At 43.3% G+C, this 18,065-nt stretch overlaps 1 protein-coding gene across 1 annotated transcript; it reads left to right on the top strand.

Annotated features, from left to right (window-relative positions):
* Positions 1-2: 2 nt before the first annotated feature.
* NWD1 (NACHT and WD repeat domain containing 1) lies at positions 3-17,840 on the top strand. The gene is given in 28 exon segments (XM_042794257.1): positions 3-2,730; positions 2,858-2,947; positions 6,043-6,128; positions 6,824-6,891; positions 7,770-7,993; positions 9,435-9,661; positions 9,751-10,221; positions 10,368-10,593; positions 10,596-10,674; positions 11,056-11,259; positions 11,379-11,701; positions 11,760-11,845; positions 12,061-12,275; positions 12,784-12,866; positions 13,368-13,574; positions 13,938-14,126; positions 14,298-14,497; positions 14,634-14,670; positions 14,673-14,905; positions 15,214-15,304; positions 15,696-15,755; positions 15,758-15,927; positions 16,535-16,604; positions 16,607-16,735; positions 16,738-16,776; positions 17,147-17,177; positions 17,179-17,478; positions 17,480-17,840. Coding segments are annotated over 28 exon segments (4,512 nt in total). The 5' UTR covers positions 3-2,717.
* Positions 17,841-18,065: the final 225 nt, after the last annotated feature.

The raw sequence follows: 18,065 nt of genomic DNA, 5'->3' as shown, positions 1-18,065 counted from the left end.
AAAGCAAAGAGTTTCAGTTGCTGCTCTCAGCATTTTTTGTTGATTGACAGGTTTCCCTTTTCTGTTACACAGAGCAAGCCAAACCCAGCTTTTTAATCGTTGCAGATCAGCTTCACAGATAGGGAAAGCTCTACAGCCTTTACTGTGTTTGTAGAAAAAACCCACACCCATAGGATAATTTTACAGAAAACATTAATAATTATTCACAGTAAATGAACTGAAGTAAAAAGAATGGGAGGCCAACGGAAAGAATTTCCACACTGAAGAGTTTATGTGAGGAAGGGCAAAGCCAATACAATGGAGCGCCAAACTAGAGCAACCAGTGTTCTTGTTTCCCCTTTTTCATTTAATTATTAATGACAGCATGTACATTCTTTGTCCAAAGAGTCACCAGATTATATCATCCAGCTAAGTGGAAAGACTCGGAAGATACAGATGGATGTGACCTTGGCCATCTCCTGAGCAAGAGAGTTGTTCCTTTTCACACTTGCCAGGTGATGAGCTACCAAATGCCCGCTGCTTCTTTCTGCCACCTATTTCATGGCTGTATGGTGCTTTAAAGGTGTAAAACACTTGATCAGCACTGAGAGCATCAGTCCAAATAGCACACAGGACACATAGAAACATTAAAAATGACATCTTTATCTGGGCCCTTAGCTATCCTTGTCTGCCTTACAGTTCTTGTACTATCCTTTAAAGGACCTAACTGGCTACTATAAGACACAAGACCGAGGATTATATGGAAGGTAGGGCTGGTATAGCATGGCATTTCCTACAACCTTAGATACCCAGCTTTTTGCTGCAGCAAAGATTTTTCTCTCAAGATATTTTAGTTCTTTGCCAAAATAATGAGAAATCAGAATATACATCTATAAAAGATTTTCTACAAAGCTCACAAAGATAGTTTGGATTTAGTATGAGCTTCTTCCATCTCTACTAGGACAGGGCACTGACAAAGCAAACTGCTAGCAGTGGAGAAAATATGCTGTTGATACCAAAGCTGAGACAGTCACTCTGCACACAGAGGGTTGATATTTGCCTCTTTAGGATGCTCTTACTATTGGCCCTAAGGCGATCTGGTTTGTCCTGTGTGCCCATCCACTGTAAGGAAAGGCCAATTAAAGGGGTTTGGATTTCATCTGACACCAAGAGTGTTCTTGCTTGGTAAACACCCACAAAATTACCTCCCAGCTAAGAATTTAATCCTGCTCTCATGTGGTCTGCAAGCAAGCTGTTGGGAGATGATGGCTCATGGAACAGACAGACGGTGAGAAAACAAGTTCCCTATCATGCCAGAGCCCACGCTGCTGCTGCTGTCGTGACTCACTGTTGCTACTCACTTCACCTTTGTGATGACATTTCTGACAAAAAGGAGATGTTAATAGTGTGAAGATCAACAATCATGAATATCTTTGAGTCTGGCTTCTCTTTTACACTTGTGCATTTGCATCTTTCACACATTATCCTGAGAAAAAGTACCATTTATAATATTTTCTATCATGACCCTTATCTGTTTCCTTTATGTTCCAAAAGAGAATTTGGGGAGGGAATTTTTTAGAGCTTGCAAATCTAACTTTTTAGGAAGAATCAGTGTGAAAGAGTTCATCTTAGCTTTAGGGTACAGGTAGGCTATAGGCATGGAATGCAGGAAAACAGGTCTGATATGTTTAGAGGCTTGAACATTTTTATAGCCTGAGGAAATACAAAATGTCCCCGGAAAAGATTTGGTTGGTCGATTCTGTTTCGTTTTGTTTTGCAAATTACAGAATGCTCACCAGAAACTGTAACACAAATGCTGCATTCCTGTAGAAAGCAAGCTGCTGCTTTTCCAATTATCCCAGCCCCTGATGCTTCTCCATCGAGCTGGCAGATCTTGACTTTCCAAAAAAAGATCTGCTAGTTGGCGACTTCTGGTCCCACTGAAACCAACTGCTTGAATCAGTGAGTGAGCTAATTTTCTTTGATTTGTTAGTGACAAGAATTGGTGTAATCAGTAATAATGACAGGTACATGCAGTGTAAAATGCATGTAGCACATCAGATTGCAGTGCCTTGAAGAACAGTCTAAAAATGCATGACTTTAGAGCCCTAATGTTGGCTTAAATTAGATTTAGAATAATGTAGGCTAAACCCTAATGTAGGCTGTAATGTTTGTCTCAAGGTAAGACGCTTTATCTCCCTGCCTGCTTGATTTATGATAGATTAGGATGTTGGTTAATCTCTCCTTATTTGGCTAGATGACTGTGAAGATTAATCAAGTATTGTCTGCAAAAGGAGCCCATAAATACAGATTACTAATTTTTCTTTAATTATACCTCTGTATGCCAGAGGGATACAAAGGGGGTACAGATGAGGATAGACACCAGCCTCTTAAATCTCATTTCATGAGAGAAACAGAAAAAACACAGCAGCTGCTCTGTCTGATACTGGTTTTCTCTGACATGCTCAGTTCAGTTTCCTGGAAAAGGCAAAAAGCCACAAAAATAATAGCTTATGGTCTCATGTGAGAAAATGGGAAAGCAGAAAGTGGTTCCCAGTGAGTGAATCTGCTTGGCTGGTATAGCAAAATCTCTGTTTCCACAGGACACAGAGAAAGCAGCATTTCTTATGGGAAAAGCTATACTGAACAAATACTGAAACACATGGAAACAAACTGAAATAGCAACGTGCTGTGAATACTGGCAAACAGACCAGCATGGAAGAAAGACATTGAAAAGCATGCTCTGTGAACGTGAGGTGGAGGCACCTATTCTGTTATGGCCTCTGTTGAGATATTTGCACCAGTTACCTTCTCTCCCTGCACATTCCAAGGACATTTGGACAAAGATTTTATTTTTTGATTTGTTCCCTGTTGACAGCTGCAGTTTCCTGCCTTGGAGCTCAACAACTGACACTACGGGTTGAACGCTGCAGCAGCACACACTGGTCCCCTCGCAGGGGATTAGCAGGTGGGTCATGGATGTTGCCCTGCACGATAGAATTCAAAATTAGGAGCAACAGCCAAACAGCTTCTGTCACTGGAGTTTTACTGTTAGCTGTAACATCCCTCAGGAAGTCTTTTTTTCTTCTCTCTTTCTTATTTCTACCTACTCGCTGTTTTTTTTTTTTTTTTGTAAATTATTACATTTTTCTTTCTGTCTTTTCCCATGTGCTGCTCTTTTGAGGATGGTACCTCAGTCCAAACATAGCCATAAAGTAGTAAGTATTTACTGTGCACAGTTTAAACGCCTTTTAGTAAATTCACTCTTGCACAGCTTGACAGAAGGCAAATAGTGACAGGGCGTAGGCATACTCCCTTGGGCATTAAGAAACCTGCTTTAAATGGCAGAGAGTGCCTGAACCATAAACGATACTAGTACTGGCAGGCTTACGTGATGCTAAAATATAGAGACAATTCTTTCTAAAATAGTCAAGGGTAGTGAACAAAGGGACCTCAGGTGTACAGCACCCAACAGGGAGCACATTTACTGCCTTTTAGAAAAAGACCCCGGGGATTCTGCCCAAGTGACAAACACTGGTTGCTATAGAGATATCTGTCCTCTTCAAATACAGATGGATCGCTCCAGGATGCAGTGAAGTTTCACTGCATCTCAGTGCAGATAGTCAACCATTTTCTACTGTCCCTGTCAAAGTAGTTGAAATTTTCCCAGGCTTTCCTTAAAAAAAGGAGCAAGCCAGCTTTCTGGAGAGAGGCACCACAGACTGGTGGTCACTGCCATTAGGCATCTGCCCTCTGATGAGCAGTCTCTGCTGAGGAGAGCTCAGGGATAGCAGCACGAGTGTCAGTCCTGACACACGCTGGGATCTTCTCTGTGGGAAAATGGTTCCTCTTCCCTTCCAGCCCTCCAGCAGCTTGGTCCAAATCTTCATCAGCTCTGTTTTTTCAGGTAAATAAGCTGAAAAGTCCTGAAGCTGCTGAATGCATCTGGCACTCTCTGCTGGAGTCTGCAAAGTGTTACAATGCGTTTGAGACTACTGTGCTCAGCAAAGAAGCTGTAAGCTCGCAGCTCCATTTGAAAGGGAAGATGCCTACATTTTATCTACAGCTTTATTCTGTCACACCCAGTTTGCACTTCGAACATGGCAGAGATGGCAGAATTCTGCATTAGTTCAGGAACTAACAGCATTTGGGTGAAGTCAAATTCAGCCTAGGCACTGCTGTGCAATAGCTGAGGGCAGCACAATGCCTGTCTGCACACAAGACAGCAAAGTTTGCCAGCTTTCTTGAAACCCCGGGCAACACATGTTTGATTCCCATCCACCACTGTAACAGAAAGAAATATTTGTGAAGAACTTCTCTTATTGGACAATATCCAAATATTTCCCACTTCCTCTGCCTACTGGGACACAGTTGCCAGACTGAGCTCCTGAAGTGGTAACTGGCAGTGGGTAGCAATGACTCAGATTTTCAGGAATGACAAAACTCAGTTTCCCCTTCTGAAAGTCATTCACTCTGTCTCCATTTTTAAAGAAGAAAACACAGGCTTAGATAGGCTCTCAAGTCCACAAAAAGTGCCTTCCAAAGAAAAAAAATACTGCAGCATCTCGTCTGGTAGGACGTAACACAATGAATACGCAGTTTGGACAGTGAGGTGTTTCCAGCCTAAGCAGATAGGTCAGCATTTACAGAAACAGAGCTGCAGTTTCTGGAAGGAATGTATGAGCACTTCCGACAATCTGAAATTAGTGGGTGTATAAGGACACAGCTAGTGTTAAGATTTTACCTTCACCACCTATCCAAGTTGTGGTAGACCTCAAGTATTTTCAGGAACAGTTTTGGGATGAAGGATGTGACGTGATTGGATTTTCATCAAAAGACAGGGTTATAAGTTAAACCCACTCTCTCACTGGAAGGTTTGGAATTCATGTGGGCTGAAGTGTAAAGCGATACAAGGATTTCTCGTAACTACTGTTTGGTGAGAGCTAATGAATTATTCCAAGGGTATTACGCTGAGTACTTGCTGCCTGTTGGACAGCAGTGCAGACATGATAATTCCTAACCCAGGGGAGTGCTCTCCTCATCTGACACTGGCACAGACTTCATTAAGTGATCACTTTTCACTTAGAACAGTTCCAAGGAAAGCTGCAGATGCAGCCATTCCCCATCCTAATTTTAGTATTCTCTCTTGTACTACTTTATCACATGATTACGTAGTGCCACAAATGTTTACATAATTTGGGGGAGAGAATATTCCAGTTCTGAAAAAATTATAATCTCATATGATAAAACATATCTAGAGAGAAAAATGTCCTTTTTATTTCCCATGCCTTTTAATTTTGCAGGTGTCAAAAGTATCCATGAATATAAGACCTGTGTATCAGTGAACAGGAGATGGTACATGCACGTGGGTGCTGGGAGCGAGAACTCATCCTTGCGTTTGTGTGCATATATGCACTTACTTTTCTTCCTATTTGCTTTGTCTTAATTTAGTTTGATTTTACCTAGTTTGTTGTTTGATTTAATTCAGTGAATATGTCACTTAAAAGGTGTCATAAAGATTTTTCTAGAAAGCGGTAATCTCTCTTGTAAAAAGCACAGCAGGAAAAGTGGCCATAAAAATTTCACAGACTTGACTCTATGAAAAGATTCCCTGTAGGTAGAATTGCCTTTTATTATGGCTATTTATCACATCTGAGATGGCCAACAGTGTGGCTGAGAGGTCTTAAAATAGGATGGAGAATTTGCCACAGAAAAGGCATTTTTCTGGATCAATGCTGCTGCATTGTATTCTATAACTATGCAATCCAAAATTGCCAGATTGAGTTTTCACATTAGCAAATAAAAACACAGTGTGACAAGCCCATATAGAACCTTGAAAATGCACTCGCATTGGTAATGTAGTAACGTGAGCACAAGCCTGCAGACACCTGGAAACCACAGTTTTACAGGACATAACCACAATGTCTTCTATATGAAACTCAACACAGGTTTTAGATGACAGCATCACAAACTGTGTTTTCAGTGCAAGGTCTAAAATGACAAGTAGACAACCTGTTTCGATATTCCTAACTTCTGTTGTGCTGCTTAAATCCTTCCATGCAGACATGGCTACAGAAAGAGAGACCGTCCCGGAGAAAGCATACCCAGAAGCGCAGGCCTTCTGTCAGAAACACAGCCTAATTTTTGAGGTAAATCACTTCTTTCCCGTCTGTCCTGTCCAAAGGCCATCAAAATATGTGGGATGGAGAAAAAAACACCCCAAATGCTCATAGATTTTCCATTCCTTAGATGCCTCCCAGGAGTCAAATACCGCTGTACCAATTTCCTAGAACTTTTGTATCGAGTATGCTTGAGTTGTATGGATTTCAATGCAGAATTAGCTAACCATCTTCAAGCACCCAAACGAGGGTTTACAGCATGCTTTTGTTTCTATATTCAATTGGAAAAAAAGTTCCCTGTATAAATTCTACTGGATGTACTTCTGGGGTAGTTGAACTGGTCCTAATTACACTAATTTGCACAGAACTTCTAGGATAAAAGAGGCTACTGAAATGTCTGGGATCCTTTCTTCTGTGATAGAATATAGGCTTGAAATGTTGCAGCAAATAACCTACAGTCTTGAGGTTCCTTGTCCTGAAAAACCAAGTTGCTCACTTGGTCACCCACGGTCCAAATCCCTAAGTCTTTCACAGGATAAATCCCTACTGAGAGATTTTGAATAGCTCAGCATGTTTTGTAAAGTTCCAGTAATTAAAGTTGCATACCACTAGTCCTCAGACTGATCTTAAAATTAAACGTGATAGAATGACTTCATTTTCCCATGTCGCTGTTTTTATGGTAGTATTGACTAGTCTAAGAATCTTAAAAAAATATTTTTGTGCAGGTAATTGCCTTGAGATGGGGTATATCTGAGCTTGTAGACCCTGATCACAGAAACACACAACTCTCTCTGTAGGCAGCTGAAGCCTGTCAGAAACCATCAGCTGGTCCCACCTTCATGGTACGTGCTAGCACTGCGGTGCACGCTCGCTCCCTAGGGCTGAAGTGAGATGTACAGAGCAGGCCACCCACACTCAGAATGTCTACTGGACAAGTAAGGTGGTTTTCACAAGCAATTAGCCTGCCCATGCAGCTTCACAAATCAGCTAGCTGATGGGGCTGAGATGTCAGTAACTGCCAGTAGTCCCTAAAAGACAAAAGGAGGCCTAACAGGCACACACATATGGTCCAGCCCTACATACAAGAGTCTCTTCAGAGCAGAAGATAACAGGGGTTGTGTGTATTAACTAGCAGATAGGAGGCAGATGGAGATACACATAAGGCAAGAAGCTCTTCCTCCAAGCTTGCTTCCTGCCCAATACCTCAATATTGAGGAGGTTTTCTCAGTAACTAAGGACTAAATACAAATTCCCCATGCAAAGAACCAGAAATGAAAATGCCATAGCAACCACCAGGGACAGAGCAGGGTGTCACACTGCAAACTGATACCTGTTCCATGCTTCTGCCTTATTCAAATCCCTGTGATCGTTCCTTCTAACCACTGAAAGCTCCCCACAGCAGCAGCCCACCTCAGCTTCCTTGAAGCACTTTGGTGACAGCCCTAAACAGAAATGCACACCCAGAACTTCAAGCCTTGCAGAAGGGGAGAGGAGGCTGAGGCACCTGCAGAAGTGCCAGGTTGCTTCCTCAGGTTGTTTCAGTTTTAGAAAAGGAGAAAGTTTTGCTGAACAAGGAGAATAAATACACAGTCCCAGGGGGCATAATTGAAGCCACAAGTAAATAAATAACCAATTAAGTATTTGTGAAAGTTGTGCCTGATTTCCCTCAAGATGCTTCCACCAGACACCAGCAATGGAGGGGCAGAGACCACGAGAGCCTCCCCACAGCATTACTGCGGCCAGGAGCTCACCATCGCCGAGCTCCCTGCAGCTCACACCTCTGTTAGCAGCACCATATCGCATCTGCAGATGGCACTGGGAGGTACTCAGGCAGTGTCCTCCTCAGCCTGGTTCTCAGTGTGTACCTAGAAGTCGCAGTGGAGCCAGCCACAAAGGTTTGACTACTCTCATTCTTTTACACACACCAGAAGGGCACTGCTCAAGGATTACTCTGTGGGTTCGTGCTCTGAGCTCATTCTGGCTGTTTCCAGACTGCACAGATATGGGATGCTGACCCTTCTCTCAGCATCTCACTCTTCCCAGCCCAGCCTTCAGTCCTAATCAAAAGTCCCCAGGTTCAGTCCTGTTTCCTTAGTTCTTCTCCACTGTCCTGGTTTCAGCTAGGATAGAGCCAATTGTTTGGTTTTGTTTTTTGGTTTTTTTTGTTTGTTTGTTTGGTTGGTTGGTTTGGTTTTTTGCTTGTTTGGGTGTTTTTTGTTTGTTTGTTTGTTTTCCCCTTTCCCCCTTCCTTCCTTCTTAGTAGCTAGAATAGTGCCGTGTTTTAGACTCAGTATGGGATTTTATATGAGAAGAATATTGATAATGTACTGATGTTTTTAATTTCAACTTCTCATGACCTGCTAGTGCACAGGTACAGAAGAAGCTGGGGGGGGAGCGTACCCAAAACAACGGACCAAACTGGCCAATGGAATATTCCATATCATCTAATGTCATGCTCATGCTCAGTATATAGATGAAGGTTGATTGGGAAGCTCCACTCAGGTTTTCAGGGTGGTGGTTTCAGGACTGTCTCCTCTCTGGGATCACCAGCTGGGAACGGACTGGGCATTGGTCAGTGGGTGGTGAGCAATCACATTGTGCATTACCTCTTTGTATTTTCTACTATTATTATTATCATTATCATTTTAATTTTATTTTAATTATTAAATTGTTTTTATCTCGACCTATGAGTCTCCTTACCCTTACCCCTCTGACTCTCTCCCCCATTCTCTGGGGGTAGGGGAGGGTGAACGAGCAGCTCTGTGGTGTTTGCCTGCCGGCTGGGTTTAAACCACAACATCCACCCCTCCAAAGCCAATCTTACAGCACAGCACCACTGGCCAAAGTCTCTAAACCAATTCTGCTCTGTGCTTCCACTGCCTCACCTCCCTCACTGTCCACATACCCTCAGGCACACTGTAAAAGCCTGAGGAGAAGCTGCTGTAAAGCCACTTCTCCCCAACCATCAGGCAGGCTGGGGCCCTGACGTTTGTTTCAGGGGAACAGGGAGGACAGCTGTTTGTTTCAGGGCAACATTCAATTGCATACAACAGGAAAGATGCAGGAAAGGAAGAGATTTATCCCAAATCCTGAGGAGAGAGGTTGGTGCTGACGAGCAAACAGCAATACACCAGATAGAAATGCTTCTCCTTTTTTCCCCACAATCTCCCTGGCCACATCCAGGAGTAGCTCAGAGGACGTGAGGAATGCTGATCTGCTAGCATCATGTGAAATACAGAAGGAACAAAGGATGTCACATTCATGTTGATGGATAGCTTTTCCTATGTTCTGTTCCGAAACTGTATGCTCACATCTCCCTTTTTTTTTGTGTTGTAGTGATTGAATGGGAGATTGAACAGAGTCTCCTCAATACCCAGAAGAGCAACCTGTGGGCTTTCGTATTCCTCAGAGTGGTTGGGGATTCCAACAGACAAATCAGGCAAGGGACAACCAACAAGCTGTTAGAAAAAGAGGACAATGTGGACAGTGAAACAAAACAGCTGCTCAGCTACCTTAAAGCAAAAATTGCAAGCCATTATCCCAGACACCTCAAAGCACACACAGTAAAGACTCTGGGAACCCTCAGTGCAAAGAAAATAATAAATACCTGAAAGAAATTTGCGAGCTGTTCATTGCTGTCACTAATCACCAGGTTTTAGAGATTCTTCAACACCGAGGACAAATCAATGAGGAGTGGAGGCTACTTCTGCAGGAACTGGGCCACCACACAGCTCTCTGCCTGAAGAACTGCCGATTTTTCTGTGGGAGACAGAATTCATTGGACAATATTTTTCACCGTATGAGGCAGAACAATGATAAAACCCACACAACCCTCATTCTTTATGGGCCACCAGGCTGTGGAAAAACAGCCATGATGTACAAACCATCTGAGCGGGTACACGCTGTTTTAGGGCAAGCCAGTGTAGTTGTGATTCGTTTGCTGGGGACATCCCAGCTCAGTTCTGCCATTCACAGCCTGTTGAGGGACATTTGTCTCCGAGTGCGTTTAGCATTTGATTTGCCACCACCTCCAACCCAGACCAAACAGGCTCACAGTGATTTAGTCCTGTTCCTCAGTAAACTCCTCCTTGCTGTCTCCCATTGTGGCATAGACACGGGTGTTGTTCCTTGACTCTGGAGAGATTACTTCCCAGTGATTGTGCTCACAGATTCCATTGGCTCCCTGTTCACATCATCACTTCCATTTCCACAGCAGAATCTGATACTCTGAAAGCTCTCCAACACACTGTGCCTGAGGCTGAAGCGTAGCTTGAAGTAGGACCTTTATCCTGTGAGGAAGGTGAGGAGATGCTAGAGATGCTCTTAGCATCAGACAGACGATGGCTAAGCCCAGCTAAATGGGCCTATTTCTGTCAGAGCTTCCCTAGTGGTGGGCAAGCCCTGCTCTTCAAGCTGGCCTTTCATAAAGCCAGAAAATGGGCATCTTCAACTTCACCTTCAGAACTAGTGATTGCTAGCACAGCCCAGGACGCCATGCCCCATTATGCAAAAGACTGAAAAAGTCACACAGCACAGTCCTTGTGGCTCATGTGCTTGGCTATATTGCTTCCTTACAGTGAGTACTGCTGTATCTCTTATGGAACAGCCCATAACTCCTGCTGTTCACAGGGAATATGTCTAAATACAGCCAAACCCAGACAAAGCCCTCAGTTCTTAGAGCCTGTGAATGTGTTCATACATATATTTAGCAAGCATAACATTCCTCTCATACCTGGCAGCCTACCTAAAATATTGTCTTGAAGGGACATGTTCTGGGATTACTTGGAAATCAATCTCCATGGCTTATCCTGTGTCTAAGCTCTCAGCTAAGACTGCCATGTGTGCATGTGAGCTAGTGAGATTTTTGGTGACTAGTACTTTCAAACTGCCAGGAAAACCACTCACCCTCCCACTATGAGGAGGATAAATCATTTCCTTTCATATATCACACTTGCAGAAATGGGCTGTCAGACATGGAGCTGAAGGACATTTTATCCCTTGACAATTAAGTTCTCTCAAAGATTCACCACTGCCACCTTCATTCAAGTAAAACTATCCTGCACCTTCTACCTCTCCACTGGGCACAGCCATGCAGTGACATGCGAGAGTGCCTGGCAGAACAGAAGACAGATGGCTTCATCCTTCTTTGCTTTGCACACAGGTACTCTCAGAAGGCAAAGAATGAGAAGTCAAACCTCTGAGTTTGACCCATTCTGGGCTTTCAGGCACCCTGCCCAGACTCCTCTCCATTCTTAAACTCTGTCAGTGTTGAGACTCTAGAAAAAACCCAGCTCTTGCTCCTTGTTCCAGTACATCCATTACTTTTTCCCTTCCCAGGCAATTTGTTGAAATGGTGCAGAATTGTTATCTATCAAAACAAGACCAAATCAAGAGGCAGTATCTCCTGGCAGATTTCTTCAAGGGGATTTGGACCTGGGGAATGAAGAAACTTCTTACATTGCCACACTTTAGTAGAACCTGGAATGCTGACAGGAAGGTGATGAATATTAGCAAGCATTTCCATACCTCTAAGCTGTGGACCAGGGCACTGTGTCTCCAGACAGCTGGACAGGGTCTGAAATCAGAAGACAATGAAAAGAATAGTAAATAACACTATTTATTGCTTTCAACAATGACAAATATTTTTTTTTTTTTAAACAGGTATCTCCAACCAAGGAGATCTAAAGTCATTTTACAAACTTCATCATGCAGTCTTCATATATGTAAAAGACTACTGCGACCAGGAGGTAATTTATTATTCACATCTGCAGAAAGGCAGCCTGCCTTAGATTGTAGCAAGAGAAATTTAGTCATTAAAAACATTTCCTGCTAACAGGAAAACAATGAAAGTCCTGGAAGTGCTGTGTGGCATACCATGAGATAGCATCTACCCTGAAGTTGTGAAAGCAAACAGATTAATCCACAAGCCATGTCTCAAATCCACTCTGCTCATTACTCCTAGGTAGCTCCTCAGCCACTCTGATTCTCTGATACTGCTGTAAATCGGCGGAAGTTGAGTGAATTGCCATTTCATTTACTTAATGCTGGATGAACTGAGGAGCTAAAACAGGATGTGCTAGGTAAGGTCTGGGCAAGAGTGGATACACAGTGCTCTGCAGATGTATGCTTCATGCCTGCAGCCATAGGGAAGAATCACAACCTTTCCACCCAGCATTAGTAACTGCTGTGAGAAGGAAGCTTGAAAAAGAGAAATAAGCTAACTTTTACAAACTGTTATCCTAGCATTATCACCACACTCCTTTAGCAGATGAAATAAATTATCTAGATCCTCCAAATGCTGAGAAGAAAACATATTAGAAAACATAACAAATTAAAAAAAAAAAACAACAACAAAACAACATGAAGAATTTAAGAGGGAACTGTGACAATTGTATATTCTTCCTGAGCAAATGAGTCATAGTTGCACTGCTAGTGGCTGTTAATCCTTCTATTCCTTCCTTTCCCAAAAAAGCATTTTTTTTAACTTGGTCTTTTCAGAATACCTGTGAATTCTCAGGGCTGATGTTCTCTGCTCTAATATTTCTTTCTGCAGGGAATAAGGACTGGATCAGCTGTAAAATATCTGTCTTTGGAACAGAGTGTTGTTGATGACTTTGCCATGGGTACTGAATGCATCAGCTGCCCAGAACTACAACTTGTGCAGGACATACTTCTCCTTCTGAAGCCAGCAGTCAGCAGCAGGCACAGCCGTGACAGAGTGTGATGCAAATGTTTACCAGAGGAAAGAACTAGAATTTTCCTTTCCAAGTAAAAGTACTTTCCTGAGGAATTACAACCGGTGACAAAATTCTCTGTTGTGGGATCCATCAAAAGACTCATAAATGTCTCATTCTGGTAGGGCCTCTGTATGGGAAGCTGAGGTTTCTCCTTTGCCAGCATACATTCTGTGAATTTGATAAGAGCAGTTCACCACAACCAAAGTGCCTGTTGCCCTTTGTCTAGTAGAAGCCCCTGTTCGCTATCTGTATTCCCTTGCAGCTTTAAAGCTAACCAGAGGAGGTGGCACCCACAACTGCTCCTCTGTCTTCTCCACAGAATACTCACTCCTCCCTCAGAGGAAAAATCCTGCCACTCCATTATATTTGCCCTGTTTTACACTGTACTGTAGCCTTCCCTATATTCTTCAAGCTCCTAGCAGGGTAAGGCCAGCTATTTTTACATACTGTACATCACATAAAATACAACTATAGTAGCTCTCACAGGCCCAGAGTCACGTTCCAAAATGCTTTTTTGTCTCTGCCCTCTTAGGAGTAAGTATAATATACACAGAACTGTTGGCCAGGCTTCTTTTTTTCATGCCTTCTTACCCAGCGGTAATGAGGAAGCTGTGCCAGCAGTGCCTAAGCTGATGCAGCGCCTGTCCCTGTCTTGTTCTCATTCCACTGTGCAGATTTCTCCAGCCGCCCGGTGCACCCCTACACACAACGCTCACCAAATTCCTCAAAGGTAGGATTAGTCCTGGGGACAGATACAGCCCAAGAATATACATAATCATCCATCTGTTATGAATGAGACACAAGAAACATAATAAACAAACAGAGCATGAAGGAGAGAACATCTGTTTCTGTAGAAATACAGTTTTGCCTGTGAGCTTACACAAAGGCAGGCTAAAGGTCTATTTGCCTTTGTGCTCAGACATGCACCAGTCCCATTCGCAACTGCTTCAACAAATGAGGATAAAGTGGGTCATTTTGTCATCAGGACAACAAAAGCACACACTGACCTAGATATGTCTGAAGGAACCTAATCTTGCTCTTGGCACAGACTAGGGGGTTCAGGCAGTAGAGGGGGGTTCCAGTTGGGGAAACACAGCTTATTAACCATCTCAAAACGTCTCTGTCTGTGGTATCAAGAGCAGCCTCTCCTCTCTGTGTACTACGGCAGGCATAACAGTGATGGCACTTAGTTCTGGTTACCAGCTGCTGGTGGCAGGTTCCCAGGATGGCTCAATGCTTGTCTGGAATATGGAAGTTTTTGAGATGCTGCACGCCCTTCCTGGACACTCAGGTGAGTCTCCTTCACTTTTTATGGTTGGAAAGCTCTTTTCACATCTGAGAAGACCTCTGACAGCTTGGCCATCCATGAGCTGTAGGCACACAGGCACCTCCCAGCTGCCAGTGTTCTCCCAATTGCTGAAGGCACTGAGAATCCCTCATTTAGTGAATCCTCATTTTATAGCTGAGGTGGAGTGTGTGAAAGTGTTTGGAAAAGGAACCTGTGCTATATCAGCTGCCATAGATCACAATCTGTGCCTCTGGAATTTGATTTCTGGCAGAGCAAGGTTTATTATTCAGGATATGCATATTGAAGAACAGCCTTCACATCACCTTCACGTGGATGAGGGGCACATGATTGTGTATTCTTCCTCAGAGACAAAGGTATGGCCAGTCTTTAACTTCAAGTGTGCTGAAAGAACAAGAACTTTAGAAGTTACAGCCACAATCACAAAGGCTGTAGGCAGAAAAGCTACCTCAGTCCTTGCTACTCCTATCTCTTTTGCCACCTCTTTACTAGGTCAGTGCTTAGCACCTGGAGACAGCAGGACTCCTCTTCCGATTTCTGGAGAGGCGCCAGATGCATGGATGTGTTCTGAAGTATTCAGCCCAAGGATGGTGATTACGACTGTGTCTGAAGGAGGAACACTGGGTCTGTGGAACAGCAACACTGGCGAGCTGAGATCCAAACATCTGCTATCAGGAGTACAGGAAGGAACACCAACATCCAGTGTTCTGATCCAGAAGCAAGGGAAAATGATAGTGGGATTTAGGGGGGTATCTCTATCCATGGTACGCATCTATCTGTTCAACTTTCTTACAATATTTCTTGTATTTTCTTATAATATCCAGAAGTTTACAGAGCCAGACAGCAGACACGGCAACCAGCAGGCCTTCCTTCTCCATTCTGAATAGAGCACCCTCCAAATACTAGTTCCTAAATGAACCATCACAGCACTTTTTATCCTGCTGCACTTTACAGCTCTGCCCAATACCATGCAGCTAAATTAAATTTCAGTGCTAATCTAGCCTCTTTCCTTCATGAGAGGCAGCTCAGTTGTCCTAGCTTCATGTCTTATACTTGCCTTATTTTTGTGCAGATCTCTTCCAATGCAAACAGCCTGACAGAGAAGCTGCCTGGAAGGGTTTGCTTTGTGATGGTGTCAGAAGATGAGTCCATTCTTGCTGCAGGTTCCATAGCACCCATTCCTTAGGAAACTGTTGGTAATAGCTGCTCTCCCACATGCCAAGCATCCTTTTAAAGGGGCCAGCATGTGGAATTTCCCATTAACCTGGCCATATTTAACTATTGTGCTTAAGGGGGTAACAAAGATTGAAGAAATTCTCTTTGTGAAGAGTCAGAACATTGCCTGTGTATCAGGAGCCCTTTTGCAAGGGAATAAGTGAGTTAAGTAGTGAAAAGGACTTAAGTTGGCACAATTATTTTTTAGGGTGTCTAAGCTAGCCCTTGGGCATAACTTTAAATACAGGAGTTAAATCATACACATAAGGACATGGTGTTGAAGGGGATTAGAGAATTCCTCAGCTCAATAAATCAGTAACTAACATTTTATTGTTTTAGGCTTTGAGGAGTGTGCGGGAGTGTGCCTGGCAGACGCAAAGGGATTCCACAGGTTCCTAGCAGACTGGAACGTGAAGGAGTGGTTCACATGGCTGTTATCTCTGCTGGCAACAGCATTATCTTTACGGGCTCTCAAACTGCATCTATCGGGGTAGGGAGAAGGAATGCTTGGCAACTGCCCAATCACAAGCATCTCCTACAAATCCAGCTTACAGAATGCGCCCCTGATCCAGTAAAGGGGTCGTCTTGATCCCCAGCAACCTGTCTGGGGGTTGGATTTGCAGTTCTAAATATGTTTCTAGTAATACCCCACAACAACCACTGACCCTTCTCTTCATTTGTTTCAAGCTACATTGTTTCTATTCTATTTTTGACACTGAATGGAGAACACTTTATCAGTTCAGAGGGCCAGCCTAAAGCTAGTGTACACCTGAGGCCTGAAATAGTATTTCATTTCTGAAATGTTTTAAATTTCAATTCCTAAAAGCTGCCTTGCTGTGTATTCTACCTGGCGCCTGCTCACAAGTGGGTAACATCTGGAAGCACCATCTCTTTGCCAGAGAAAGAGGTAAACAGCGAATCCTGTCCCAAATGTGCAGCACCTTAATTAGATGTCTTTCAGAGCAAAGGAAGCAAGTAGGCTGAATGGCTCCACATGCTTCAAACGTTCATTTTAGAGTAAGAAGGCAAATGTTTTGCTTTCTAGTATTAAGAAGTTATCCTTTGACTTTACTTATGTTTCTGTAAGTTAGTTAAGGTATGTTGGTTTACCTCTTACATAGAACTAAGGAGAAAGTCGCTCAGGCACTGATGACTTCTCACCCCACAACTCTTCCCAGGTGTGGAGTTTATCAGACCAGGGGTTGCTAACTGACACAATGGATGGCATGGGAGCACCAGTAACACTTTTAACCCTGCACAACTACACTTCAGAGTGTGGAACCTCACTAACAATCATCACCAGAAAACCTCGGCACCTGTCCCAAATACAGGCTGCACTGCACTGTCCCATGGGGGGAACTATGTCATTTTACCCAACCTAAAGACACACATAAAGTCATCATCTAGAATGGCACAGAAGGTGAACTGCATCTCAGAAATACTGCATTAAATTAAGCCTGCATACAGCGTAGGATAGAAACAAAACAACTCACAGAGGGAGCAATGGGGGGTTAGCTTTCTGAGCATGTGACAAGCATAGTTTGATCCTTTCTGCTTTTTCTAAGTGTTAGATTTAAGAACATTTGTTTCAGTCTTGGAGAGTTTTTTAATCTCCTCTCCAAAGTTTTTGTTTAGAATAGCTTATTATTATGACATGGGAAAACTGGAAATATGAGTTACCTGCAAATTATTTCACAAATAAAGAAGCCAATCATGAGCCCCATCTGAGGGAAGACATTCACGTGCCATTGGAATATGAACAGTCTTGCTGATTTCCTGCTGGTCTACAGGTGAAGTGTATGACACACTGGACACCTCTGCCCATGAGATGCCTGGAAATAGCTGAGCAAAACCAGCTCCTTTTCACAGGGCTTATATCTGGAACAGTCCTTGTGAACTTCAGGCAGGATGTAGTATGCATCCCACCTCCAGAGTCACAGAAACCAGCCAACAACATGGCAATCAACAAGCAGGAAAAGCAGCTTACCATAGCATACAATGATTTAGTCCTTGTGTTGGATATTACCTCTGCAGATCCATGCCCACTGATCAACAGGCACACCTACACTTTTAAAACTCAGATCCCTGGCTCTCCAATTTCCAGAGTGGCTGTCCTTGCAGATTAGATTCCTCTACGGCATGACTAGTGGGGATTTATTCCTTTATGACTGCCCTCGGGCCCAAGTGTTTCCTTTGGAAGGTCACAGAAGGCAGATTTCTTGCTTGGAAAGCAGCCATGGAGAGCAGCGGGCACTCAGTGGACCTGAAGACTCCCTGCAGTGTCTCTGGGACTTGGAGCTCTGTCAGCAGGATTACTGCCCTGAGCTGTCAGGGAGGATCCAACTGACAGGATTCCCAGTTCTCCAAGAGAATACCCAAAACCTGTACATAGCTGTTCAGACGGGCAGCAAGCTATTCTCAGCATCTAGGTCTGATTTGAAAGCAGCCTTACATCTAGATAGCACTGACACCTTGAAAGTGTAAGTGAATGAGTGCTGTTAACACCACTCTGACACTAAACATGTCATAGGAGTTATTTATCTACATCTTATTGCTGCTCATTTAGCTGGTGTAAGCTAGATGACATCAATCAGTGAAGAGAACGAGACTTCACAAGTTATCAATAGCAACAGAAGAGGTAAATTGAGCCAGCTCAGGAGAATCCAGCAGGGGAAAAAAAAAAAAAAAAAAAAACATGATGGAGGTGGT

Source organism: Tyto alba, unplaced genomic scaffold (assembly GCF_018691265.1).
Source record: "Tyto alba isolate M040663 unplaced genomic scaffold, T.alba_DEE_v4.0 Super-Scaffold_20000042, whole genome shotgun sequence".
In the NCBI taxonomy this organism is placed as follows: Eukaryota; Metazoa; Chordata; class Aves; order Strigiformes; family Tytonidae; genus Tyto; species Tyto alba.
Note: the sequence above shows the minus strand (reverse complement) of the source record. Positions and strands in the feature narration are given on the sequence as shown.